This window comes from Anser anser (genome assembly GCF_964211835.1).
Source record: "Anser anser genome assembly, chromosome: 24".
Taxonomy (NCBI): Eukaryota; Metazoa; Chordata; class Aves; order Anseriformes; family Anatidae; genus Anser; species Anser anser.
Window position 1 is genome coordinate 6,390,349 of NC_139745.1, and position 27,300 is coordinate 6,417,648.

At 45.2% G+C, this 27,300-nt stretch overlaps 1 protein-coding gene across 20 annotated transcripts in view; it reads left to right on the top strand.

Annotated features, from left to right (window-relative positions):
* CSMD2 (CUB and Sushi multiple domains 2) overlaps window positions 1-27,300 on the top strand; it is a gene marked incomplete at its 5' end in the record, with an annotated part of 338,842 nt that overhangs the window by 202,645 nt on the left and 108,897 nt on the right. For all 20 annotated transcript variants that reach the window (XR_014575007.1, XR_014575008.1, XM_083809741.1 and 17 more), the window contains 8 exons: window positions 10,442-10,768; window positions 12,757-12,951; window positions 15,605-15,743; window positions 16,474-16,661; window positions 17,092-17,280; window positions 17,455-17,571; window positions 23,327-23,542; window positions 25,908-26,096. Coding sequence is in view for 18 of the 20 variants with exons in the window: in XM_083809741.1 (XP_083665867.1) it covers window positions 10,442-10,768; window positions 12,757-12,951; window positions 15,605-15,743; window positions 16,474-16,661; window positions 17,092-17,280; window positions 17,455-17,571; window positions 23,327-23,542; window positions 25,908-26,096 (1,560 nt within the window). The remainder of the gene's footprint in view (window positions 1-10,441; window positions 10,769-12,756; window positions 12,952-15,604; window positions 15,744-16,473; window positions 16,662-17,091; window positions 17,281-17,454; window positions 17,572-23,326; window positions 23,543-25,907; window positions 26,097-27,300) is intronic.

A 27,300-nucleotide genomic window follows, 5' to 3' on the forward strand; every position in this document is an offset into this window, starting at 1 on the left:
GAATTCATAAAAACAGCTGATGGTTTGGTTGAGGTTCTTGCTGACAGTTTGCAGGGAGACCAAACCTGTTGTTTGCAGCTGTTATCAGGTGATTTTTTCACAGTAGTAGAGCAGAGGCTTCCCAGCAAAGTTGGACTATTTTTTTTGTAGGTAGATAGTGAACAGGACCGTCAAATCAAGCTCCAGTCTTCCAACAATCAGCAGTCCATGCAATGTGTAGCACAAGCATGAATTTTTTAGTTAAAATAATGCCGTTGTATGCCGTTTTCTGAGATCCTCCAGTTTTGGATACCTATGAGCCAGCAAGTCAGCGGGTAGGTAGTGGAAAAAGTATTTCCTAACCTTCTTACACCTTCACTCCCCTGCCTTCAGGTTTGATTATTCTAGACAGCATCATATTAGTGTGCGTGAATCAGAAGAGGTGACGTGACAGAATGTGTAACCTGGCGTGAAATGTGTAGTGGGATTAGTGACAACTCTCTGTAAATGCTGGGAGACCATTAAATGTATTGGGTATCAGGCGGGAAAATAAGGTAACCTGATTTATGTGCTGCTAGTGGGAATATGCAAACAATTTGGTGCTTCTGATACTGGCTGCAAATGCATGACAAATGCAGAAGGAGATTAAACAGTGTGCTACGGTGCATCCTGCTGTCTTAAGCAAATGATTTATGAGCAGACAGAATTTATTGTGGAGAGCTCATTTCCTGGGGCTTCGATGACAAAGCAACACAAACTATTTAAGTCATACATCTGCTTATTGCAATGGATTCTTAATTTGTGACTGTGCCTTCATGATAACAGAGCTACCATCTTCATCCTCCTCGTTGTCATTGCATCCCAGCAATTGTTCAGGGCGAGCACGTAGGTCACTGGAGAAACTTTGCAAGACTTCTTGATGCGTGTTCTCAGCTAAAGCCCTCCTAAGCAAGGTATCCTCAGCCTTGCTCTATTTGTTTAGGTTATTGCTGATGATCTGAGATATTTAAAACAACTGCTCGGAGCCTGAGAACCTCTAGTACTGTAACTGGATGGGTAACTGTGGCACAGTCATCTGTCTGTGTGTATGCTCTGAACTTGGTGTCTGCTTCCACGCTGTGTGGTTGTCTGGGTATCTGTGATGAGTGCATACTGAAGACCTCTTTCTGTCTTTTCTGCCACACCTTGTAGTGCTCAGATCATGTTTGTAGTTACTATCCTTCCCTGACTTTGCATTTTCAAAGTTACAGGACTGTGATACCTGTCAGAGGCTAAGGCAGCTCTCATAACCCGATATAACCCAAGCCGTTGCTTTTTTTCAGAGCCACATTTGGTTTTCTTGAAGTCTCAAAGGACAGCAAAATGGGCTTAAGAGGTGTCAGGTGGATAAATGCTACCTAAGGGAAACCATTGTGCTACTTAGATAAAGTTTGTGCTCTGATGGGAGGAACTTGTAAGAGGTATAATATTCGAGCTGAAGTCTACAGTTACCTGTGGCTGAGGAGGTTGTTAAGTTTACAAATGGGGAACCAGCCCATAATTACAGCTATCACGGGGAGCTGGTGAGTTGTTCAGATATTGCAGTGAAAGTGATGATAAATGTCCGGACAGATGTAGTCGGGGAGCAGGGCATTTCAGTAGTGCTATAACTTCCAAGCATATGGTTGGAATTACTGTTTAAACATGCTCATATATAGCAGGGAAAAACACATTATCTGAATTTTATGTGAAATACAGCAGTGGAAAGCCCTGTAACGAAACACTTTATATGGCCAAAACCTGTTTCCTTGCTAAGGAAAGGAAGGGCTGACATCCCCACTGCAGGAGGACAGCGCTCAGGGGGCTTCTGCAGCTGCTCAGTAAATCAAGGAAGGAGGTTCCCAGCTGTCCCTCTCCAGCACCTCCCCATCCCTGCAGCCCTCTTCCCACGGGTCTGGGACCTACAACTCCCAAGGTTTCAGCCCTGCACCTTTAGCTGAATGGTTCCTTGCGCCAAACAATACTGTTGTCTCGTGATAGGTATTTATGGCATAAACTGCTATAGGATATATGTCCTTTGTAACCACCTCAGTGAATAAAGGCAAAGTTTTTGCCTTCTCCTAACTATCCTCTGTCAGTTGCTCTGGGAGAGTAATTTCTGAAAACAACTTAACTTCCTGATACGAGTTTAATTGATTAATCCCAGACTTGTTTTCTGGACCCGTCAAGTGTTTTAGAGTTAAATAACACTTAGAGAAATAAAAGAGTGCCTAGATTCTGATCACAGCGCATTGTGGAAACCTGGGGGTGGAGGTTTCTGTGCTGAACTGAGGGGTATTTGTTTGGCATTGATTGACTGGAACTCCACAAAGGCTGGCGATAAATAAGGGCACGTGCTTGCGTGTGTGTGTGCGTGTATGTTCAAATGGAGGGGCCATAATCTGAGTTGTGCTGTCTCAGGGTATTTTGGAATCCTCCAGAGACTTGGTCCATTGTTCTGACTGTCATTACAGGGTACTCCACTAGTTTATGGAGGGGTTTACGTGATCATTAACTTTATTTGTATTACAGCCCCGCTTAAAGCAGAAGTCATGCATAGTGCTTCTTTGCACAGAGGCAGAAGGCATGTCCCAAAGCACTTCCAATTGAAATTACATTAATTTGTGTGTTTTCTCCTCTGGCTTTGGAGCAGATGTTATGCTTCTTTCCCTTCTTGTTCACTTGGAAACCTCAGCCACAGCCCTTTTCTCCTCACCGAGCTGCTCACAGTTGCTGGGGCTTGCAGTGACCCCGCTATCAGCATGCCTGCTGGTGCTGGAGGTCTGCGGTGCCTTGTTGAGAGCCATGCATTCACCCTGTCCCCACTGAGCACCAACACGATCCTTCGTTGTTGAGAGTTGTCTCCGAGTTCCCTGCACTAGCAGTTTGGCAGAGCTCAGGATCCCCTGTCCTTGCACACACTAACACAGTCATCTTCAGAGGCAATGGGATTTTCCGCATTTTTCCAGTCTTTCTAAACATCTGATTTTCTTTAACAGCAGTATAAAATCTATCTCCTCCTTACTAGTAATTACTTCTTTTGTTAATCCCATGTTTGCATGCTATACCTGCTGAATAATCTTAGCTCCTCTTTGCAAAGAGTGCAGATCTTAGTTTTGAGCTGAGTAGCTAGCCTGTTGTGCACCCTGTCTGGTACTAACATTCGGGATTTGTAGCCAGCAGTGCAAATGCAGTAGATGTTTTCCCAGCAATGTGCTGAACAGAACCATGTAATTCTGTATCTCTTGACAAGTTTTTTCATTTAGTTCAAAATTAAATTGTTAGTTGGTCATTATTCCCGTTCCCTTTCCCTATATTCTTGTAGATGCAGATGTTTCCAGTGGAATTTGAAGAAATACAGGAACTGTATTAATTTATAATTACAAGCTGTTTTGCGGTTGTTGTTGTTGGTTGGTTATTTTGTTGGTTTGTTTTTTCAGTTGATGCTTTTTATGAAGGACCCTGATAGAAAGTTCCTGAAATTATGGCAGAGGGATGCTCTAATCATCTCTGCCAAGCAAACTGGAATAGGGAATGGGTAGGCAACCTTCCCCTACCACAACACGTTCACCCTCACTTCAGCAAAGCAGCCGGTCACGTTCTGGGCTTACGCAGCTGGAAGCCTGCCCAGGAAAGGGCTTGTAGTCTGCTGAGGCCACTTCCAGGGCTGAGGTGGCTTGTGCGTTTGTGCAAGAGATGTCAGGTCCTTCAGGACCTGGTAACGCCTTCTGCTCACCGTTGACCCGAGTTGAGTTCAAAGCAGCAAATCAGTGGTGAAATGCTCCTTATCTCCAGCCTGTTCCCCTGAGCCACTGAGACCCTTTCTTTATCCAGCAGTAGGTGAAGCAAATTAAATGAAGGCAGGATTACCATGATCTCTGTATACATGTGGGATTTGTAGCTTTTGTTAAGAACCTTGTTTCACGTTTGCAGCCATGTAAGACCATTCCGTTCTCAAAATTAAGCAGGGCATTTTCCCTTGAAGTCCTAGTTCTGCTCTGCAGTTCCGGTTTATCAGAGCGTTGAGATGTGAATGTTTGCTTAAGGAGACATACATGTTTAAGTGCTGTGCTGGGCAGGAATGCATTTAATCACAGTGAATTACATACTGATTGCACCCCACACTCCCCAGCCATGGTGTAGCCTATATGAGAATTTTCTTTTTGTTTTCCTTTTCTGTGACTTTAACCTGGGGGCTGCTATTTTTCTGCCTTGCAAGTTGTGCCAGATAAGCTGCATGTCTTCCAGCACGACACTGCTCAGTTCAGTTGCTCTGTTTCCCTTGTGTCGATACTGAAGGGAAGCTGAGGTCCACCTGGGTCGGCCTGGAGCCTGCTTTCTCCTCACTTGGTCGCTGAGTTCTGCCCAGGTACTTGTGCAGTCAGCCTACTTCAGTGAGAAAGATGCAGGAAAACCAGAAGATAAAAGGTGGGGTTGCCACATTGGGACGGAGGTGTTCCAGCAGACACGGGCAGCTCTCACAGCTGCAGCAGGGATGCTCTGGCTGCAGAGAGCCCGCACGTGGTGAGTGCCGGCGTCAGGCCCCTGGCAGAAGCGTCAGGCCCCGGCGCTGAGCACGCAGGCACCAGCGGTGCCCCCGGCTGCGCTCTCAGCGCCGATCAGGAGGTTGCACGTTACTGGGCTGTCTCCATGCTTGTTATTTTACTGCTTGAATCAGTTGAATTGTTACCCTGATAGGGTTTCATGCTGGTGTAAATGAACTGTCCTGTGCCAAGGCATCTGTCCATATTCCTGGCTGCCGTGGCTCAGCACGATGCATTGACTCTGTTCATGTGAGGCTGAATCTGAAGTGCTGCTTGCTGATTTTATCAGGCAAGGAGGCCATTTCTATCTCCTTCCTTTTTTTCTATACCCAGAAAACAGGAATGGGGCGTGGATTAAATTTGGTCTGCAGAGAAGTTTCCTTATGCCTGACTTGCTTTATGTTAATATCAGTGTTCGATCAAGCTGCAGTGGGACATTTCTGATTTGCAGGCGGAGGTGATGTGTGCAAGTTTATCTTTGAGGCTCTTTCTACTGCTGCCCACAGCCAGTGCTTCACGTGTGGCTGAACCTGCCTGCACACCCTCTGCTGCACCTAATCGCAGCTGCTGTCACCCCTCTTGCAGTCGCGTGCTTGTGGGAGCCTCGCACTTGTTGTTTTACAGCAGTCAGCCTTCAGCACCAGATGTGCAGAGAAATGGGACTTCTGGAGAGAGAGAGACTCAAGTCCTGGCCTGTTGCACAAGCAGCTTCCAGCCTGCAGAAGACAAATGTGTAGCAACAGTTGTCTGGCAGCTTCTAGTGCTGCAGCAGAGGAAGGATCCTCTGCTAAACTGTGAAGGAGCAAAAAGAAAAAGGTGCATAACAGGACCGCTACCAGCACTCCTAGTGCTAGACTGCTTCGAGGGTTTTGCCAAAAAGTGCCAATTCAGCTTCATCTTCTTGTGGACACCACCACTGATTCCCAACTGAGACTGCAGGTCTGAACTGCAGTGAGGGGGAGAGTTCCTCTAAAATAATCAGGGGCATACAAGAAAGATCTCGTCGTCATGCAGAAGCCTTGGAGCACCTCCTGAATAACAGATGGCTGCAGAAACCCTGGCAGACAAGCAGCCCAACACTGCTGTAGTGGGATCAGCATCTTCCAGTAAGTTTTAAGAAGCTTACGTTATTCCTGGTAACCCAGTCACTGCTCCTGTTTTGAGTGGGTAGGAATGAAACTTGCTTTGGTATTGTAGCTCGCTTCCACATTCACAGAGGCTTCTATTCAGCCTATGTTAAGTTCACGGATGATACTTTCCTTAAATTTATGAAACCCCACCCATTTTCTTTCCTTTTCTTTAACATACCTGCTCTCCCGCCCCCGGTCAGCCACATGCTGGCAGTGACAGCTACTCCGTCAGAGTGAGCTGAAGAGTTTGTTGCTCTGTAATGCAAAAATGTTCTCCCGGTTAATGTTTGCTCCAGACTATTCTCTCACCTCCCACTTGCCCTGCTGGTGCCTCAGGGTTTAAGAAGGAAAACGCATTGTGATGCAGATATGTTTACTGAAAGAGCAGATACAGAAAGAGGAAAATACGAAATGTAAAGTACTTTGCTTCGCAGCTGGAGCCAGTGCCCTGAGCTTCCAGCTCTGTTAGCTATTTGGGACATATGGTTCCCAGAGTGAGGCGTCAGTTATTAACCAGGCTCCTGCTGAGGTCCTGTTTTTCCAGTCCATCACCAAGCTATGCCTAGAGGAGGAGTTTACTTAAAAATGGAAAATAAGGCAGAAAGTATGTTACCGTCTTCAAGCTCCATCCCAAGTGGTCAGAGACTGTGGGAATGATATCCAAAAGCTGAGAGAGAAGTCGCGATTTTTTTGTTGTTTCCATGGAGACTGAACTTAATACAGTGATTCCCTGATTTGTTTTCAGCTCCTGAATCTGGTGCCTTTCCTGTTCCCACCCGCCGCAGGTGTGCGCTCTCCCCAGGATCCACCCTGGATTCTCATGTGCAGGATGAGCAGAGATGAGGTGTCTGGGGCCATCGGGTGTGCCTCGAAGCAGAAGCGAGATGATCTGAGGAGGCATGATCTTTGGAAGGCAAAGAGAAGCAAGCTGTGCTTACACTGACCAGACAAATGCAGAAATTGCTCCAGGCTGAAAGCACAGAAACAAGCAGCTGTGCTGGAGAATAATTGTCGGATAGCTTCTGTGTTCGGCTCAGCCATGAGCATTGCGCACAGGGAGCATGGGGCAGCGTCCTCTCGCCACAGCCATGTGTCCCACTTGGCTTTCTAAGACAAGAAAGAAGGAGCTGTTCCTCCCCTGTCTTCCTACCCTAAATGAAGGCAGAATATTGATAATGTTTGTGATGACTTGAATAAACATCTTTTACTCGTCTGTTAATGACGTGGGCCTCATTGGCTTTCTCAGGTAGTCTACTGTTTCTACTAGGTTTTGCTGTGACTTATTCTGCTGTATTTAATAAAGGCGTTTTTCTAATTGCTTTTGCATTACTTCATCAGTAATAATTGATAAAGGTCAGTACAAATTTGAACCTCTGCTATGCACATAATGAAATGTCCTCTCGTAAGGTATAAGAATAACCATAATAAATATTAATTTAACTCTCTTAGCTCAAGGCCTCGGAGTCACAGATATTCCTAATTCAGCGGTCCTGACGGACGGGCTGCAGGCAGCAGGGCTGCCCTCTGTCTGTCTGCTGGTTGAGATGACTGCTCGCTCCTTGGGGGCACTTCGCTCCTGCCTGTCTCGGATGCACAAAACAGCATGAGACAGGTAATGCTCAGCTGTCTTCCACCTTTCCTGGGTACTGTCATCTTTGTTCTGATAGCACATTTCACGGTCCTTGGCGTGTTGTTAAACAGCTGCTGCTTCAATCTGAGCGTCCGGCAAAGCGCTTCTGATAAAGCAGGAGGCTTGGAGTGGGATCACAGCGCCTGCTCTGTCCAGAGCAGCCCCAGACAAAAAATAAAAACAACTCTCAAACTGAAGAAAAACCTCTCTTGCTTAAAAAAATAAATCTAGGAAATCTTCATCTTGCAGACATGATAGCGAACCTGGTGCATCAGTTGTCGCTTCCCGGGGTGGACGTGCCCCTGACCTGCCAGCAGGATGGTGACCCTCGGGGAGGCAAAGCCGAGTGCCCCCCATGGGGAGCTCATATGCTGGTGTCCTGCCACAGCTGTGGCCTCCATCCTGCAGCCCACGACTTGGCTGTCTCCTACGCTTTTATTTTGTTTCATGGAAAATCAAAGTTATAGTTCCCTGCAGTGCAGACTTTGGGGGGTTTGGGCTGTTATTTAATCTGTCATTTTAAATTATCTAACAAAGGTTAATTTCATATTCTTCCCTCACTCTGCTTTTCTCTCTTTTGTCAGCAAGTTCTTTGTTGTTGTTATTTCCTGAAGTGAGCCACCAGCACTGGGCCCTAATAGCTGTGCCAGCAACCGTACCTCTCTGTTGCTGGCTATGTAACGCTGTAGGTCTTGTGTGAATGCTAATTTACCTCTTTGGATCTGAAAAACTATAGGAGATACGTAGCACCTGTGCGGAGTTCCTACTGCTAAGATGTTTCTCTGTGTGTGAATGCGTTTATTTTCAATAAGGATTCGTAGGCAGATTATACTGAGTTTACGCTGACAGAATTATTTGACAGCATCCCTTGATACTTCAGCAACTAGTAAAGAACCTAAATCCTGAGGATATTTTGCAGTTTTTCTCTTTAATCTGTTCTCTTTGTTGCTGAGAGCAGGAAATGGATTGTGTAGCTCTTAGCCTTGATAACGTCATGGTAACATCCGTCCTATTTGATTTGAAGCCATTAAGCGTTGAAGGAAGATGGAGGGGAAATAATGGAGGGAGGGTGAGCATTGAACCAAATAATTGTATAAATGCCAAACTAAAACCAGTGTCCTGGTTCCAGTTAGGACAGAGTTAAGTAGCTCATAGTAGCTGGTAGGGTGCTAGGTTTTGGATTAGGATGAGAAGAGCGCTGATAACATGCTGATGTTTTAATTGTTGCAGAGCAGTGTTTACACCAGGCCAAGGACTTTTCGGCTTCTTGCTCTGTCCTGCCAGCGAGCAGGCTGGGGGTGCAGCAGGAGCTGGGAGGGGACAGACCCAGGACAGCTGACCCAAACTGGCCAAAGGGGTATTCCATACCATCTGACGTCATGCTAAACAATATATAGGGGTGGCTGGCCGGGGTGGGGGGGCCGGCTGCTCGGGAATAGGCTGGGCATCGGTCAGCGGGTGGTGAGCAATTGCATTGTGCATCACTTGTTTTCTTACACATTATTATTGTTAATACTATTACCATTATCACTATTATTATTATTATTGTTATTATTATTTTCCTGTCTTAATAAACCGTCTTTATCTCAACTCACAGGCTTCACTTTCCCGTTTCTCTCCCCCCATCCCAGAGAGGGAGGGGGGAGGGTGAGCGAACGGCTGTGTGGTGTTTAGCTGCCAGCCGGGTTAAACCACAACAACCAGTCTTATTCTCTGTGTGATGTCCTTTTGCCAGGAATTAGTGAGATCTATGTTCTAAGTAATGGATTTTACCCCAAGGGTGCGTGGTGGGGAAGATGATGAGTAAAGCATACATACGTAAAGTATCAAAAACATTGAATAGGTACTACTTGAAATGCAGCCTTGCTTTCCCAAATTAATGGACCTTGTCAGCTGAAATACAGTATATATTGAAAACTCGTGAGAGCTAAAATTTGTTTCTTATGCACTCTTCCCCACAACTTCATTTTAAGACTGCTTTTAATTATTTCCATGGGAATGGCAGTCCAGTTTGATCCCTCGTTTTGGTGCCGTGCTGGCCCAGCAGAAGTCAGTGATTTATTTGCAATGGGAAGGGGAGGAGCTGCCCCTACACCTGAACTGCAGGTTGCAGCTAGCCAGTGCTTGCTTTGAGGTTTCCAAGCTCCTGGCACTTGGGGAGGACCAGGAAGGGTCTGGGGCTCTTCCTCGTGCTGTGCAGCAAAGTTGCCACCAAAACAGCAGCCTTTATTTTTCAGTGCTCCTTTTGGCACAGGTGGAAACAGCTGCCCACGGAGATGGACAAAGGTAAAACTTCTCAAAGGAGTTGTCAGTTTATTGCCAGATCGTATAAATATTTAATCCAGGATGGGAATAGTCTGAAGGCGAGGAATTCAGAGTGCACTGAGGCTGCCTGGGTGCAGCTGCATCTGTTGGGGAGCATGGATGAAAATTGTATTTAGCAAATTGAAAGGTGTATTCAGATAATATCTATAAAGCAGAGGCTTTCAAGCAACTCGGAGAAATCTGTACTGCACTCAAAAGCGCATCTGCAGTTCATGCAGTACACTAAAATGTTTGGGTACAGGTAGCAGAGGAGCCTGGAGCTCAGCATGGGCTAACAGCTGTGTCGATTCAGATCCTCAGGTCCTGTAGGTTGTGCTGAGTTGTGGCTGCAATGGAAGATGTTGTTCCTTCTAAAGCTAACTTTTTTATTTTGTACTGGCTGCAGTTACATATTGGATTCTCTTGCAGGATTTCTCATGGGGATATGCAGGAGAATTCACCTGCAAAATACTGAATCCCCACCTGGCTGAGTGACATTTTCTTCCTGCAGAAAAAGAAAGCCATATTCCATCATGCATGGCACAAAGCCTGTACAAACGTGTGGGGCAGCATTGTGCTAGACTGGAGAATTGCAAGTCAGCCAAAAGCAGGGACTGGAGACCACTTTGAAGCAACTTCTTCCCCATGCAAATAAATCACTGACATCCAGCAGTGAATGGAGCACTGAGCCCTTCCTTTCTTTAATTGTTTCTGAGAAGCCAAGCAATTGGGGATTTGCAGGAATCACCCAGCTCAAGGGACAAGGAGGGGGGGAAACATGACAGCAGCTTGTAGGAGCACTGTGCTGCATGATTGATGGTGATTTCTTGTTGCAGTTTCCTGCTTTTTCAACTTCACCACCCCGTCCGGGATTGTGCTGTCACCAAATTACCCTGAAGAATATGGAAGCAGCTTGCACTGTGTTTGGTTAATTATAGCTAAACCAGAGAGCCGAATTCACTTGGCTTTCAATGATTTTGATGTGGAGCCTCAGTTTGATTTCCTAGCCGTGAAGGATGGTGGGACTGCTGAGTCGCCGGTGCTGGGGACCTTCTCAGGAAACCAGATCCCTTCCTCTCTGACCAGCAGCGGTCACGTAGCCAGGCTGGAGTTCCAGACTGACCACTCCATGGAGAAGAGAGGCTTCAACATAACCTTCACTAGTAAGAGATCAATCCTTCCTTCTTGTTTTCATTTTAAGCTCTAAATTCTTGTCGGGTACCTGTTGGCAAGAGTGATCTTACTGAAGTCATTGCAAATCCAGAGTGAGTCTGAAAATTGGGGATTACATCTGATTTGCAGTTGGGTAATAGAGGATTGGCTTTCAAGCCTGGAGTTGCATGCAAATGTTCTTTCTGGCCATGTAGTTTAGCGTTACCCAGAGGTGCAAGAAACAGTTTGGCCTTGGATTATCTGTCTATGGAGCATCCAGGGGTTTTGTTCCCCGATCAGTCCCCAGCTTGCTGCGGGCTTTGACTTCCCTCTTTGTGTCTGCATTCTGCTCGCTGAGGTGAGACGGTGCTTTGTGGACAGCCTGATGCAGCTGTAAGATCTCAGATAGCTGTGTTCATCAGTCAATACTACCGTCATTTGCTGACTCCTGTAGGTATGTAGGACTTTAAACACCAAAGGAAACATGTTGCAAAGTCTTATAATGCAAAGCATTGAAACTTCAATGGATATATTTGGCTTCACGTAAGTCCAGTCTTCAAATCTTAAATGAATGCTACGGTAATTTTATCCTCGTATTGTCCTGTAATTTTCTAAAGAGCATTATTAAACCTATTCAGCAGAACTGATAAATGACTTTGTTATAATAGCCTTTAGTGGCACAGCTAAATTAATAGCCTTTCTAGCTATGATTGCAAATCCTCTATTTAAAAAAAAATAAAAATCGGAGTTCTTAAGAAATCATTTGCCACACTACGGCAAGCTCATCAGATGATGTATCGTGTGTGGCAGTATCTCATACCTAAGATTGAGTCCTTGATGCTGTTGAGTTAGGAGATAGCTCATATAGAAAGCCAGTGGTGCAGTAGGCATTTCTGAATGCTTCATGCCTATCCTGGGAGTTGTGGCCTCGTATGAAGCCATTTTAAAGCTAAATTATTATTATTTTTTACTGTTGTAAATGACTCTTAAGTGTACGAGTTAATCTGTTCTGACTGTTTGAACTGCCAAAAGGGAGCTCCTGACTCTTTATCCGACACCTTGCCGTTCATTTCATTTAGGTCTGAGGCAGGAGACAACACATTGCTACAAGATCCAAGAGCACAAGGAACACATTCAGCCTGTGTTTTCCCCTTTAGCAGTGTATAGTAACAAGTTATTGTACCAGTAAGGATGCTTTGTAGGAAATCCAGAACTCTTCTGAGTTTGGTCAAGTGCATTAAGGAACCTAAAAGCATGTGGGTATAATTAAACTGGAGGCTTTAATCTTTTATATGCTGTTCATCTTGGAAGACCACCTCCTAGCATATGAAGATGTAGTACATAATTATGCACTTAATGGGAAATTAAGGCTGTAGACTTATTTTCTGATTGGTTGGCTGGCCTAGTTTTTAACTGCATGGAAAGGGCAGTCCTTTAAGGAGAGCTATGTATCTGTTCAATTCCATATTTGACTTTGGAACACCTAGAAAGGTAATTGCTTTGTGTCCTTCGTTTTATCCTAGTAATGATGATAAGTAAGGTTGGGGACTATATGGCAGTCAATCACAGAACATGCTTTTCTCATTAATGGTTAGCTTATGTCCTTCTATCTAGATGCATGAACCATGGTGTTTTTAGAGTTGTTTTTTTTAATCTGACTGTATTTTGTATTTGTGTTTTTCCATATGTGAACGACTGCTAAGATTGGTTTGGTTAGCAGCTTAGACAAGAGGTTGTAACATGATTTCTGCCATGGGCTGACTTGTCTGTGTGGAACTCAGTGGCCTTGCTGGGATGATAGTGGGTCAAATTCAAGTTCGAGCTGGTTTGTCTTCCCTGTGAGAAGGGTAGGCTGACCGGGGGCAAGATCGTGTGTTAATTGCCATCATAGAAAGGATGTGAAAATGTAGTTTAATTCCTAACCTTGTGGTCTGCCTGATTATTATATTAGAGTTAAGGGAAACAAATCATTTATTGTCCTCTTCTCGTTCCCTTTTAGCATTTAGGCATAACGAGTGCCCTGACCCTGGCGTGCCTGTGAACGGAAAGCGATTTGGTGACAGCCTCCAGCTTGGCAGCTCTGTGTCGTTCCTTTGCGATGAGGGCTTCATTAGGACCCATGGCTCAGAAACCATCACCTGCATCTTGAAGGAAGGAAACGTGGTCTGGAACAATGCAGTGCTCAGATGTGAAGGTAAATTTTAGTGTCTTTCCTACTAGTCTGCTTGTGCACCCAGGACAGAGAATCATCCCCTAACATTTGCAGCCTTTGGGGAAAAGGGTCAGTAGTTCTGTCTATCAAGGTTCCAGTCATATAATCCAAATCTTCTAGTTTCAATATCACCCAAGAGGTAGATTTCTGTTGATATGAAAGGGTGCTTGGTTAGATTTGAAGCTTAATTCCATACCAAGGGTATACAATGATGGCTTTGCTGGAGTCCTCTGCCATCATGTAGGGAGAGGCATTTGTTTTTAAGACTTGAAGGACTATTGGGCTTTTGTTCTAACCCTCAGCTTCTCAGTTATGGGCAGGATTTTGTATAGCTCTGGAAGGGATTGTCTGCACAGAAGAGTTTGCTGAGGAGGAAGTGCTAGTCCAACAAACACTGAGCACTGAACTCAGTTTATTTATAATTCTTTTTTTTTTTTTTTTTTGTAAAAGGAACAATGAGAATTATTTACAGAGCTCATGTTAAACAAGCATTTTTCTAATAACGGCAATAAATAGAAGGCTTTGATTTACTGATGGCTAAAAGCTTCCCTGCTACTCCTGTCATGAAAGGAATTAAAGAACAGAGCATGGAAGATAGGTGGAGATTTGTCTTCTGTCCTGATTTTTGGTGCATGTAAAATACATTATATAATATTTATATAATGAAAGCAGCAAAAGGTACAGATATTCACTGTGAAAAGAGAACTCATTGCTGCAAACATTCACATGCACACACACACCTTCAGTGTGTCTTTGTCAGTGTGGTACATCAGTCCCTTCTAACTGATTCCAGCAACCAAGAACCAGAAATGTTGTCTACATCTCCGTGCCACAACAACTGTGCTAGCCAGTACAGAAATGGGGGAAATGAATTGAAATGGTTGAATGAAAGACGTTAATACAGATTTCAAAGCTTTTTCATAGTCCTTTAAAGCTTCTGCTATAGAAAAGAAACGAAAAAATAGAGCTCATTAGAGGTGAAAAGTCTTCCTCTACCCTCTGTTCTCAGAAAAGCGATGCTCTGCGCTGGTATTTACAACACTTTGAATAAAAGAAGTAATACTGAGAAATAATTTCAGTAATTGGTCATGCTTTGTTCAAATGGATGAGCAGCAGAAAGCACACAATCTGGTCCATTGTCTTTGAAATTGAAATAAGAGGCATCAATTGTGTTCAATAACTTTCATGAAGAAAGAAGCTGGACTTTTTATTTTCTTGTCTAGTTGTTCTTTCGCAAGCAGCTGACAATAAAATGTCTGTAGGTTTGATTGAGGGTTTCCATTCCTTTCACAAGTGTGAGCATTTAAGTTTATGTATCTCCAAGTGTAGGAGGGAAACATACATTAAATAATATACTTTTATTCAACTTTTGTATTTGAAAGCTTTAACCTTAGATAGCCTTATGCTATTAACTTGGTTTTTTTTCACAGTGGTGATCTCTTTGACTCACGCTTCAGTGTGCACTGGATTCAGTGTACGTTTTGATTAGCCTTATTAAAGTAAAAGGAAGTGTATGGATCTAAAATACTGTTCATTGCTTGAAAAAATTAGTGGAAAAGAAAAAGACCTAAGAGAAGAGCCGAAAGATGGATAGAAGTCCTGACAGGAAATTACATAGCTTTGGGGCAGAAAGGAGCATCTTATTCAAAAATAATTGGTTAAGATCCACTGGAGATCAATTCACTTTTATTTGGCGTCCTTCAGATCGCCAGTGAAGATTTTAGGCCCAGACTTAGGTAGGTATTTAAGATCATATCAAGTATGGCACTTCATAGCCTGTGCAGGGCTCGCACCATGGCTGGCCCTGAGTATAGGCTTCAGCAGCTGCTCTGGGGAAGCTGGGCTGCCCTGGTCTGCGAGGGCTCACCTGGCAGTAAGTTTTTGGGGCCGATGGGCTTGGTCTGCCCCATGGAAGTTCCCTGGAGTGATGATAGTAATGGGGTCCTGCTGCTGCGGGGACATGAGCGCCTCCGGCAGTGATAACTCAGCCGGCTGTGAAGGAACGCCTGGGGGATGAAGCCTGCGAGGTGCCCACAAAGTCCCAGGAACACACACACTTTTCTGTCCTGTCTGATTTTTTTAGAGGACAATGCATTGCAATTTAGGCCGATCAGATTTTGTACCTCTGGTCCCTCAGAACCGGTGTCCTTTTTCCAGAAAAGATAATACTCTGCCTTCAGCTTCTGCTGATGGCGCAAGGGACCGCAACGTGGAATAAATGCCACAGTCTTGTGATGTCCCTTATGGTAGAAGAAACATGACTCAATTACCTCAGATATGAAAGATTTTCTGGCACCTGCAGCTACTGAAATCCAAACTGACCTTGCAGTTTTCTCTGGTTTTATATCTAATTATTATTATTATTATACCCTGTCCGCTTAGAGCCGCTGTACAAGGTCAGGCTGCTGACTCTCCCACAGATATAGTAGCAGACTGCTACATGTTAAATTTAAACTAAACAGGCAGTTTCTTCCAATCTAGTGATATTTCATCTGCTTCTGATTATTTTTAACACATAAGAAACAATAATGCACGAAAGCTATTGTACGTCAGGACAGTGATGCCTGGAAGGGATAGGTATATCTGGTCATGCCGCAGCTTCTTACCTGAATTTTTGTCATTTGCTTTCCCCCAGCTCCGTGTGGGGGCCACCTGACGTCCCCCAGCGGAACGATCCTGTCCCCTGGCTGGCCTGGCTTCTACAAGGACTCCCTGAGCTGCGCCTGGGTGATAGAGGCCCAGCCGGGCTACCCCATCAAGATCACGTTTGACAGGTGCTCACCACGGATTTCTCAGAAGTTTCCTGTCTGCAGATTTAGCGGGTGGTTTTGGTGGTTCTTGCAGGGCTGGGTTGTAGCTGTCCCCAGAGGGAAAGGGGATGAACCGCTCGGCATTAAGTTTGGCAGTGAGGTTCTCTCTTTCTGATTTTTTTATTAACTTCTGACAACATATGGAGTTTTCATTAACGGCCAAGAAGAAAAAGTAGAAAATGGTGGTTTTCCGTTCTTGTTTTGACTAACTCCTGCTAATTTGCAGTGCTGTTTTAGGTGCATATTGAACCACATATTCAGAGGCTGAGCTCCCATGTGTGCTCAGTCAGCCAGCAAGAGGCAGCGGTGAGGATCTGGCCCTGATTCAGGAGTGCTGAGTCTCTTGACTTGCCCCAGATTTCACTTTCTGAGGAGGTTACACTTTCTTGAACCCGCACCCGTATGTCTGAGAAGTAATTGCTCACATAGCACGTGATGCTTGTTGCTGCAAAAACTGTACCGAATCAGTAGATAAAGCAGGGGAAAGATTAGAAAGAAACTGAAATGCACAGGAGGGGAATGATAAGTTGTTAGTAACATGCTCAGCCAGCCAAAGACCAAGCAGTAGAAATGCACCCATATGTTATCCCATAGCCCGTGCTGCCTTCTAGTCATTAGAGGACATTCAGGATTACAATAAAGAAAAATTAGCAGTGCTGTTTTTTTCACAGACATATTTTTGCATCCCTTTCAGGTTTAAGACTGAGGTGAATTACGACACCCTGGAGGTGCGAGATGGCCGGTCCTATTCTTCCCCATTGATAGGTGTCTATGATGGGACTCAGGTGCCCCAGTTCCTCATCAGCACCAGCAACTACCTCTACCTCCTCTTCACCACTGACAAAAGCCACTCTGATATAGGCTTTCAGATCCGATATGAAAGTAAGTGCAACTTCTTCATGTAATTACACCCTCTCCAGCCACACAATGGACTCAATCAAAGACCCGTTGGATTTGCTTTTCCCCTTCACCAGGCAGTTAGCACTATTAGTGATTTGAGAATGTGAAGCTATTACAAGTCAAGTAGCACTTTCTGCTTTTTGACCATCTTGATTGTTTAGAGGTGTGTGGTTTTTTTTTTCTATTTTTATTTTAGCATCTACAGAATATTGTTAGAAGGAACACAATATATTTTGGAAAGAAACGAAGTTGAGTTTCTCTGCCCATTTCATCCTCTTTCCTTGGGGATAATCAATAGGACTTCAAATGAGCTTATACGAGGAGTAAACTTTCCCCCAGACTAATAACTGCACCTTGCAGCAGGGTCTGCAGCCACTGAGTGGTCTGATGGGAATGGGTTTGTTTGTCACAGCTGTGAAGCTCCAGTCAGACCACTGCTTGGATCCAGGGATCCCTGTAAATGGACAGCGCCATGGGAATGATTTCTACGTGGGAGCACTGGTGACGTTCAGCTGTGATTCAGGCTACACTCTGAGCGACAACGAAGCCCTGGAGTGTGAGCCAAACTTCCAGTGGAGCAGGCCACTGCCAAGCTGTGAGGGTAAGGAGTGCAGAAGATGGCAAAAACTTAATTTGCAGATCTGCTACAAAAGCGGAGCAGCAATTGGGAAGTTCACAATGACATTTGATGTATGTGTTTTATTTTGATGGGTTGGGCTTTGTTTTGACTCTGGTTTTGAAGGGTTTTTTTGTGTGTGTTTTTTTTTTTTTTCAGCTCTATGTGGAGGTTACATTCGTGGTTCCAGTGGTACCATCTTATCCCCAGGCTTTCCTGATTTTTATCCAAATAACTTGAACTGCACATGGACAATAGAAACTTCACATGGAAAAGGTGAGAAATCTTTAGCTTTCAGTGGTTTTAGAGATGAACTTGGCACTGCAGGAGGGTGGTCAGTGGGAGGCCAGTGCTCCGTGTGTTTGTCTCCAAGGCAGTGATGATGGGTACCCGTGTAGTCTGGCCAGCTGTCATTCCTGCCACCACTCAAACATTCTCTAGACAAGACAAAGGTTTTTGTGGTCACATCTCTTATTCCCCTTAAAACAGAGAGGACTTCTAGAGGGAAAGGTGTGCCTATACCAAACCCCAGATCAGAGAGCCTGTGCCAGGAGTTGTCTTCAGTTTTAGACAGCTTTGTGGCAATACCCTCTGAAAAGGTAGCTAGTATCTGGGTGCCAGTAATGCCACACAGAGGAAGGGAGAGCTGCCACTGACACTGCTGCAGTATTATTTGGTACTCTGTAGTGCTTTCACCCATAGTGTTGTTCATTGTGCCCGGTCGTTATCTGTATAACGTTTTACAGATGGAGAAGTGGAAGCATGTAGTAAATCATGTCCAAACATAGGACAGAATTCAGGCTGTCAGTTTCCAGGTTTGCCCTAGTTCTGCAGCTCTCATTTCCCCCCTAGCTAGGAGTACTGTCAGCCTAAAGGCAGTGCACAGGTATATTTAGTCCAGCCTCCTGTGCAGCACAAGCCAATGTTTTGTCTTGGAGGAAAATCTCAGGGTAATGTATCATTGATGATTAGAGAACAAGTTTTATGGAGAAGGATGGGGGGGATTTTTCTGTTCTCCCAGTCCGTACCTGCTTGGGGTAAGCACAAAGGGTATAAACCCTTTATGTAACTATATGCATAGTTATGTAACTGTCTTGTACTGGATATCAGCACGACGGGAGCTATCATGAGCCAATTTTGCAATACCATTTGTATTACAGCAAATAAACTTGTCAATGAACAGCACAGTGCATTAAGGGAACCATTGCATGCTGTGAAAAGTATTCTGTTGAGTAGCAGCAATCCACTCTTCATTAATCCACTCTGCCTTGGATTCAGCTCTCCAATGAGGCACTGCATTATCCTGTTGCTAAGCTAAGCACAATGCAGCAAACTGTCACTGTTTTAGATGAGAAAGTGTAACTCTGATGGCCCACGCACTTTTTTTGCCAATATCAAAAGAAAATCTTCTGACCAAGCTAAGCAAAGCTTGAAGAGCGATGCATTTTCAAACAGCGATGGTATGCCTCTGTAAGTCTAGGGCTCTTTGTCCCCTGCTCAGTAGTACACAAAACTGCACATCATTTAGAGCAGTTTGGTGTGGCACAGTTCTGGATAAGTCAGAGAATTCAGCCCTGGACCTGACTGTCCAGAACTGGACCACGTTTGGCTCTGAGAAGCTACACGTGGAGCTCTCTGAGAAGCTGATCCCAGTTTTAGCTGTGTATGAGTTTTTTCTGAAACTTTCGCCCCAGTGGCGGTAATGAGTATTAGAAAATCAAGCCATGAGTTACTCTGTAAGTCTGGCTAGTTGTAGTGAAAATTGATAGGTGTCCAGGATAAGTTTCTGAGAAAAGTGAACTGTCTAAAGTAAGAGACTCTTCTATACCAGTGAGCGGAGCATGTTCGTATCATTGTGTCTCATTTGAAATTTTCACACCTCTCTGTGCTCGCTGCTGGTATCCTTCCTTCAGTGTTGTCGTTCAGGAGCTGGTTAGAAATAAGCTGCAGGAGATGGTGGAATCCCGCTCCGTGCAGGCATGCCCTTCAGCAGGGCACAGGGCTCTGGCTGTCGGGAGCAGTGCTTGCCCCCAAGCAGAAACACTCCTCTTGCATTTTTGGGCTTTCTGGGCCAGGCAAGCTTCATGAAGGCAGCTGCTTGGATGCAGGAAATCTTCAAATCCATTTAAAGGTTAAGGTGAGAGGAGAGGACATATGGAGGAAGTTGTACACTTTATTATAAGCTGGTGTGTAGCCAAATTTTGTGTGAGGAAAACCTCTCCTTCCTTGTCCCTGTAGTTCAGGCAGGTTGTTTATCTACCAGTGCAGTGGAAGATAGACACAACAAAGAAAGATGTCCTTTTCTCTGATGTTTTGTGAAACACATTGCACTGTATTTAGATGCTGGGCTGTTTTGGTTGGAGTGTGCATACACATGCATGTACGTACGCATTCTTCCTCTTGCAACAGTTTTCTGTTTTCCTTAATGATCTGTTTTCCCAGTGATTGCTGCGTTCAGCTGCTGTGTAATGCATTGCTTCTCCCAGTCCTTTTCAGCATTCTTGCAATGTCTCTGCTCATTCCTTCAGTAAAGTGCAGTCAAACAGAGTGATCCCAAGTTAGAGCAATAGCCACTGAAATGAAATGAACTTAGTCCTTGAAGAACAGAAGGCTTAGAAGAAGTGTAGCTGAACCCCGTTCTTGTCTAGCTTCATCCACAGTGCACTTGCAGTGCAGAATCCTTACAGAGTGTGCTTTGTCCTTTTAGTTCCCTATTCTTGGAGATCACTAGGTAAATCTGATACTTTTTAATCGCAGAATTTTTAACAATTCTGCTATGAGCAGCTTTAGTAGGCAGGGGGATATTTGCATCACTTAGGTGTTTGCCATTGTACTTCATTTTTCTGGTTCTAGTTTTAAGCCTCCCGCCCCCACTTCTTCTAATGCTTTGCTGCTTGGACTTGCAGCACTTGCCTCAGGCCTGGAAAGTCTTTCAGTTCTCCCAGCTGAAAAAAAAAAAATCAGGGGTTTTGGCTTGGACCATCCTTGCCAGGCTGATGACCAAGCAAGGAAATGATCTGCATCATAAAAGCCGATCTCGAGCTACTCACTCCCAGATCTTTATGAACTTCTTGCACATGGGCAGCACACAAGTCCCCTAATGGAAACAAGTTCATTGTTATAATAGTTGTTTTTATGTGACTGCAGACACTGATTTATTTTATGGACTCATGGGCTGTACAATTCAAGTTTAAAAGCAGCTTAATTTTAAAGGTATTTAAATGCTTAAATAGAGACTATTATTTTTAATCTGAGGACTTCAAAGTGATTTCTTTTCCCTATAATTTGTTTTGTTGTTTCTTTAACAGAGAATGAAAAAAACTGCCTTTACAGAGACATTTTGTGCCACAGTAAATTTCAGACCAGAGCAAAGGTTTAATCAGAGTCGCAAATCCTTTAAAATGAGTTTGTAATTAGCACTTATGGCTACAGTTACACAGCCCTTAACCGGCTCTGCTGCTGGAGGGGCCTTGTGCTGCGAGATTGGATTTGTTATCTGAAGAGACCTGGAGTCAGGAGCTGTCCTCCCCGTTCTGGGGACTGAGTTATGCTTGTGTTTCTCTGGTGGTGTGTTGATTTTGGTGGAGTGATATTATTTCTGTTCCCTAGATTGGGTTTTGTAAAGGCAAGGGTATAAATCTACTGTCAGTTGATAAACAAGAAAAACTTAAAGCATTTTGTATTCACTGCATCTCACCGAGTTTTCGTGCCAAAACAGGTCATACCTATTTTCAATCAAGTACACTGCTGGTAAGAATAATAAACACTTGGAAACCGTTCGAAGTTTCCTACTTTCATGGAGTTCCACAGAGGGGAACAGTTGAATTAAACATTTTCTGCCAGGTCCCAGGTAACATTTACCTGGGGATGAAAAAGGAATTGTCAAAGCCGAGGCCCCTTTTAGTCATCACTAGGCAGTCGCACACATGCTTCTGCCTGGGGCACTGCAGGGTAGCAAGGTGCAAGGAGCTGCTATGCAGGGATGGAGAGGGAAGGACCAGCATGTGTTACCATTTGAGATGTGATGCAGTTGAGAAGTCCTGTGAGCCCTGCACCTTCCCAGCACAATAATTTCTATGGGAAGGGCTTTGTGTTGCTTTCCAACCTCTGTGTCCTTCATTCCTTGGAAGGAAACTGCTTGTATGTGACAGTAAACCTTCAAAAAGAAATTGGATAGACATGGGGATAAATGGAATATTCAGAGTTACAATTTGATGCTGACAAAAATACTTTTTTTGGTTGGGATGGATATTAAATATCACGCTGCGGAGCTTCAAGCAGTTGGTCTCATCCTGATCTCCAGAAATTGATGGGGAGTGGGGAAGCAAGGAGGAGATTATTCCTCTGTTCCTTATTTACAGATTTCCCATGCTTTTGAAGCAGCTGATGCTGTAGTTTGGCAGAGATGGGATGCAGAGCAAGACAGCCCTTGGGTCTCACCAGGCTGGCAGTCTCTGTGCTGTTAATCATTGGCTTAAATGAAATAACTTGGTCATGCCACTGGGCGCTCCTGATGTGTTCGAGGAGGCAGCGATCTGACTGTGACTAATGAAGACCAGATTACAGCACTTGTGCTCACATGGAGGAGTCCTCCTCTGCAAACAGCCCTGTTGAGTTCACGGGGTTATGAGGAGTGTAAAGCCCAATTCAGCTTGAGCCGGGGCTCTGGAGCCTGCCCCTCGGTGCTCAGGAAGTCTGCTAAGCTCTTTGGATTAAAGAAGCCGTATAGATGCAAAGAGGCTTTATGGAGCGCTAGGCGTTGCTTTAGCTTGCTGACTTGGTGTGGAGGTAATGTGACAGGGTTTCCCATAAAGGGTTCTGCCTCACTTTTCCCTGTGAAAGCTGTTTCTGCCATTTTTTGTTTTTCAAAGATGGAATTATTTTCCAGAGAAAATAAGTGTTTCTAATTGCGTTTGAATTCCTGCATGATAAGTGCCTTGCTGGAGGCTTTTACAAAGTCTTGAGGTACTTACTATCTCGTTTCTGTAAGTGCGAAGGATGGTTTAAGTAATCTGTTATTCCTTGCTTGTTAATTTACAAATGCAGCAAGGTCACAGCCTGCTTGACGAAATGTTTCAAATTGTTGAAATTGAATGTAGACAAAGAGCCAAATAGTTTCCCCGTGTTTGTCTGCTTCTTTTCCTGGCTCAATCTATTGTGGTCTTTATTTTTGTCAGAATGATGTGGATGGGGTTTTCTTTGCCTCTGAGATCTGCTGCAGCTGGCAAGAACCTGGGCTCTGCATGCCATGCCAAAATCTTCAGTGCCTCGGGGAGGGCAGCGGGGGCTCCGGAGCAGTGCGCGGGCACCCACCTGCCCAGGAGGGAGTGTGGTCACAAGGCGTAGCCCTCCTTGGGAGATGCATGTGAAATGCTTACCAGCCACATGGCTGAGGAAACGTGGGTCTGTCCATGTCCTGTTGTCCTCCAGCCTCCAGGGCCTAGCACTGGGTCCCATCGTTTGGTGTAGAAGTCCTCGCAGTAATAGTGCTGGCATGCTTTGTCTTCTGGAGAAGCCGCTCTGACCTTCGCACTTGGCTTAAGTCCCATTTTTCTCGGTAGGAATTCCTTCCAGAATGTACTTGGTTTTGTTTTCAAGTCCTCACAACTACAGCTTTCTGCTCCTCTTGCTTCCCATCTAAAGGTCAACACTTTTAAAATAAAATACTTCCCTGAGCTGCCAGGCTCAGTCCTTTCTGCTGCTGATCCCTCCCTCGGGCGAGCCTCTGTTGTCTCTGTTCCTGTGTTACAAAGGCACGGGAATCGAAGACTTTAACGGCCTTATTCTGTTCCAGGCCCTGTTCCGTAGCCTTGTTTTACTTTTTAATGTTTCATTCCTCACATAAATGTGCCCAAGCTTTTCAGTGTGTTTTTTCTTCTCAGTTGGGCTGCTATTACTGGGAAATAGGAGAAAAAAATAAAAGGAAAAAAAAGGATGGTGATATCTCAGGGAGAGGAGAGGTGCTTTGGGACCACAGGGTGCCAGAGGAGAGCTGCTGGCTGAGTCCATCTCTGTTTTTCCTCCCCTGCAGGTGTGTTCTTCACCTTTCATACCTTTCACCTGGAGAATGGCCATGACTACCTCCTGATCACTGAGAACACCAGCTTTGCCCAGCCGCTGAAGCAGCTCACAGGCTCTCGGCTGCCCGCCCCACTAAGTGCAGGGCTCTTTGGAAACTTCTCTGCCCAAATTCGCTTCATCTCAGACTTCTCCATGTCCTACGAGGGTTTCAACATCACCTTCTCAGGTAAGAACAGAGGCAGACAGACTTGATGCTTTCCCTTTTCTTCCAATTTTAATGCAAATCTTGGGAATATGTCCCTGTTGATGCAGTGCAAGTGATTCAGGTCATTGAAGGTTGCTCCTCTTGTTACACCGGTAAATTGTGCCAGCATTAAAGCACTCTGTGTCACAGGAAATACTCTCTTTCCAGGCCCCATATCTCCAGATGCAGCAATTTTGCCTGCCTTGAGCCCCAGTAGATGGCTGGATTGGACCCACTGGAATTATATACCATTACAAAGGTGTTATCCTCTCCCTCCTCACCCAGTGTTCTTCATTTCTCTGTTTATGGACAGAGCTTCAGTTCTCCTTTCCTTGGGGTATCTCCAAGAGGCCATCCCTCTCTGCTCCAGATGCCTGCCTTCTCTGTATGTCAGAGGAAAATAGAGCAGATAGAACATTTCCAACCTGGGAAGCTGGGACAGATGGGAAATTTTGGAAGGCAGCTTTGGGCAATCTGGACTTCTTGGATAAGGAGCAAAGCAGAACCGGTCACTTCCATTGTATGTCTGGTCCCGTTTTATGCTTTTTTCTTTGGTTCTGTGCTCCTCTTGGATGCTCACCCAGTGACCCAGCCTCTGCAGGTGGCTTCAGCCTGTCCTAGATGTAACACGTGCCACGTGTAACCCAGGCCAGGTTTCCACGAGCCCACTGGCATTGCTGGGAAGCTGGAAAAAGTATTTTCTTGCTGGGCCTTCTCTAACTGACCTCCTAATAACAAATTAAAGCAGACTTCCTGGTGCAAATAGCAGGGCGTCAAGCGATACAGGTTTTTGTTGATGGCAGAAGCCCTTCTTGCCCCAGCTGTGCCAATGAAGATCTGGCTGTGCACCAGCACCTGAGAGAGAGAGCTTTTGCCATGAGCATTTCCAATAAGTCAGAGGCTTGGGATGGAGACATGGGAGAGAGAGAAGCACAGGTCTAGAGGCGAGAATGGAGCCAAGGTCTCCAAAGCTCAGTCTGATGACAGCAGGTTTCAACTGTTCGTTTATACAAAATATTGGTTTCTTCAAATGAAAGTCTGGATTCTCAGAAGTTGTCAATGAAGAGCAGCGTGTGCATGAGGAGAGAATCAAATAAAGGCACGGTTGCTTATGCAAAACAGATCATCACGCTTGCAAATACCTTGCTTGGGCGATCTCTGGTTGAAGGCTGTGAGGTGTTGAACTGTGTCCTTTACCCCGAAGTCCTACAGATGACTGCTGAAGTGTTTGCCTGTGCACACGTTTCAGAAAATGTAATCTTTGCTGCCGGAGTGCCCTGACAAGCCATTCTGTAAAACAATCAGGTAACGGACCAAAGCTTATCATATTGTTACTGTTCTTTTCTATATCTCAGCATACATTTTAGTCCTGAGGGCAACTGCTGCAAATTCAGCCTGCTGGTAAGGAAGAGAAATGACCATTTTTATTGTGGAGCTCAGTCTGATTTGTCTTCGAGGGACAGAGCTGTTGCCATAGATGCAAATAAAACCTGCTACACTCAGATCTGGTTTCCAATACCTTTGTCTGGCCTCTGAAGTCAGCGATTCACAGATGATGCTCTGTGGAAACTAGACAGAAAATTTCCAATTAACTTCCATTTTGATGGGGAAAAAATACCTTTTTGTCTAAAACAAATTGCCTCAAATTATCTAATTATAGCTGCTATTTTCAGTGTATTTTGGGACTTCTTTCCTTTCTTGGAAAATGAAAATGGGAGTCCGTTATATTTTTAGTTTCCTTTATATATATAAGCACATACTTTGTATTCTGCACTTCTGTTATTTGTTCAAAAAATAGCTCTCAAAAAAGGTTTCATTTAAAATGGTTTGTGACCAAAGACATACATTTGGCTCTTTTCCATAACGCTCCATGACCTTTCATTTAGTAGCAGCTTAAATGTTCTCTTGCATTCCCCAAGCAGGATGCTGTGTTCATTCATTTTCAGGATTAGTAATGGAGAGGCAACCAGAAATCCCATACGGATCAATTCATCTTCATTTTACTAAACCAGGGGGAGGATGACAGATTTCCATCGTGTTTGGCCACCACTGGTGTCACTTTCTTGTTTGGCTGACAACAGTGACAGAAAACAAGGCCTGTTGTATTTTGAGCTGGTTTAAATCAATATCCTGGTGACACCCCAAGGGTTGTGTATGGAGAGTGAGACTCAAGCTGGTCTTCGTGGTCAAAGAGGTCATACATCTCACATGGATGCTGCTTTTTCAGACCTGCACTGCAGCTGGCTCGAAACTCAAAGCTCCCCCCTCATCCTTAAGTTCACAGCTGGGGAGAAAGGGCTGTGAGGTGTCACCCTGCCATGCCATACGCGTCTTTGTCCCCCTGCAGAATACGACTTGGAGCCCTGCGATGAGCCAGAGGTCCCGGCCTACAGCATCAGGAAGGGCCTGCAGTTCGGCGTGGGCGACGTCCTCACCTTCTCCTGCTTCCCCGGGTACCGGCTGGAGGGCGCGTCGCGCATCACCTGCCTCGGGGGGCGGCGGCGTGTGTGGAGTTCGCCTCTGCCAAGGTGTGTTGGTAGGTGGTCATGTGCTTTCATTTTGCTTGGTTGGTTTCGCTGTGCTGGATCGTTTAGTCGGGCAGGGATGTGCGGCACACCCCGGGGGGACGCCTCGGGGGCGGCATCCTTCAGTTTGCAGGCCGGGTGGTGAGGGGATGGGGAGCTGGCACAAATTCAGCCGCCCTGGCTCAGTGTGGGGAGGGCAGGGATGGGCAGAGGGGCTGCAGTCCTATCCCACATTGGAGCGCGAGGAGTGCCCCGCCGTTGGGGTCCCATGTCAGCAGAAGCCCCCTGTCTCTGCAGCCCATTCACAGCGCTGTGGTCGAGCCCCGGTGATCATACAAGTGAATGAGTCACAAACTATGGGAGATACATCATCCTTTTGGGGATAGGTTCTGTAAAACAGCCTGGTTTTAGGGCCATCCTCCCTTCGAATCCATGTGCTATAAAACTTAATAGTCCAGAGATGAAAGCTGCTTCTGGGTAGGTGATCTTAAGGAATGCAAATTTCAAATTAGAGCGGATGTCCCTGGAAAACTCCCTGTAGCTCTTACTTTTTCCTTATTCTGCAGAGGTTTCCAGCACGATACACCTTGCATTTCTCTTCCTCCTAACCAAAGTACCATTTTTGCAATCACTCTGGCAATTATTTATACTAATAAATAAATCTAGAGATACAGGAGAGGAAGAAGTCATCTGCAACACGGAGCAAGTTTCTGGCTGTCATCCCTAATGCAGATGGGCTCCAGACAGCCTTGTCTGGCGAGGTCTGCAGGGCAGCCCCCTGCCCAGCCTGCAGAGACCCCTCCAAGCACAGCGGCTCACAAAAAAGAGCAGAAGCAGCAGTGTGCCACAGTGAGAAGGCAGAAAGGAAGAAGAATCACCACTGCCTCAGGCCTTTGCAAAAGGAAGATTTACGTATTTCTGGTTTTGTTGTATGTTTAGTAGGGGGGAAAATATTCAGTACTCTGCTGCTGCCTGGGTCACCCACAGCACCGTGAAGGATTCATTCAGACCAGATAGACCAGATCTCTTACCTGTTTTCACTCTGGCAGAGCCTGGTAGGTAGATTTTCTTTATGTGCAACCTTCACAAAGAAGGCATCCCAGCAAGAGCCAGGCTACTTTCTCAGTCTGTTGAGCTTTGCTGTTGACTCCTGCCATGCTGAATGCATTTCCCAGCACTGTTTAATGCCTAGGTCTCAGGGTTGCATCATCCTGC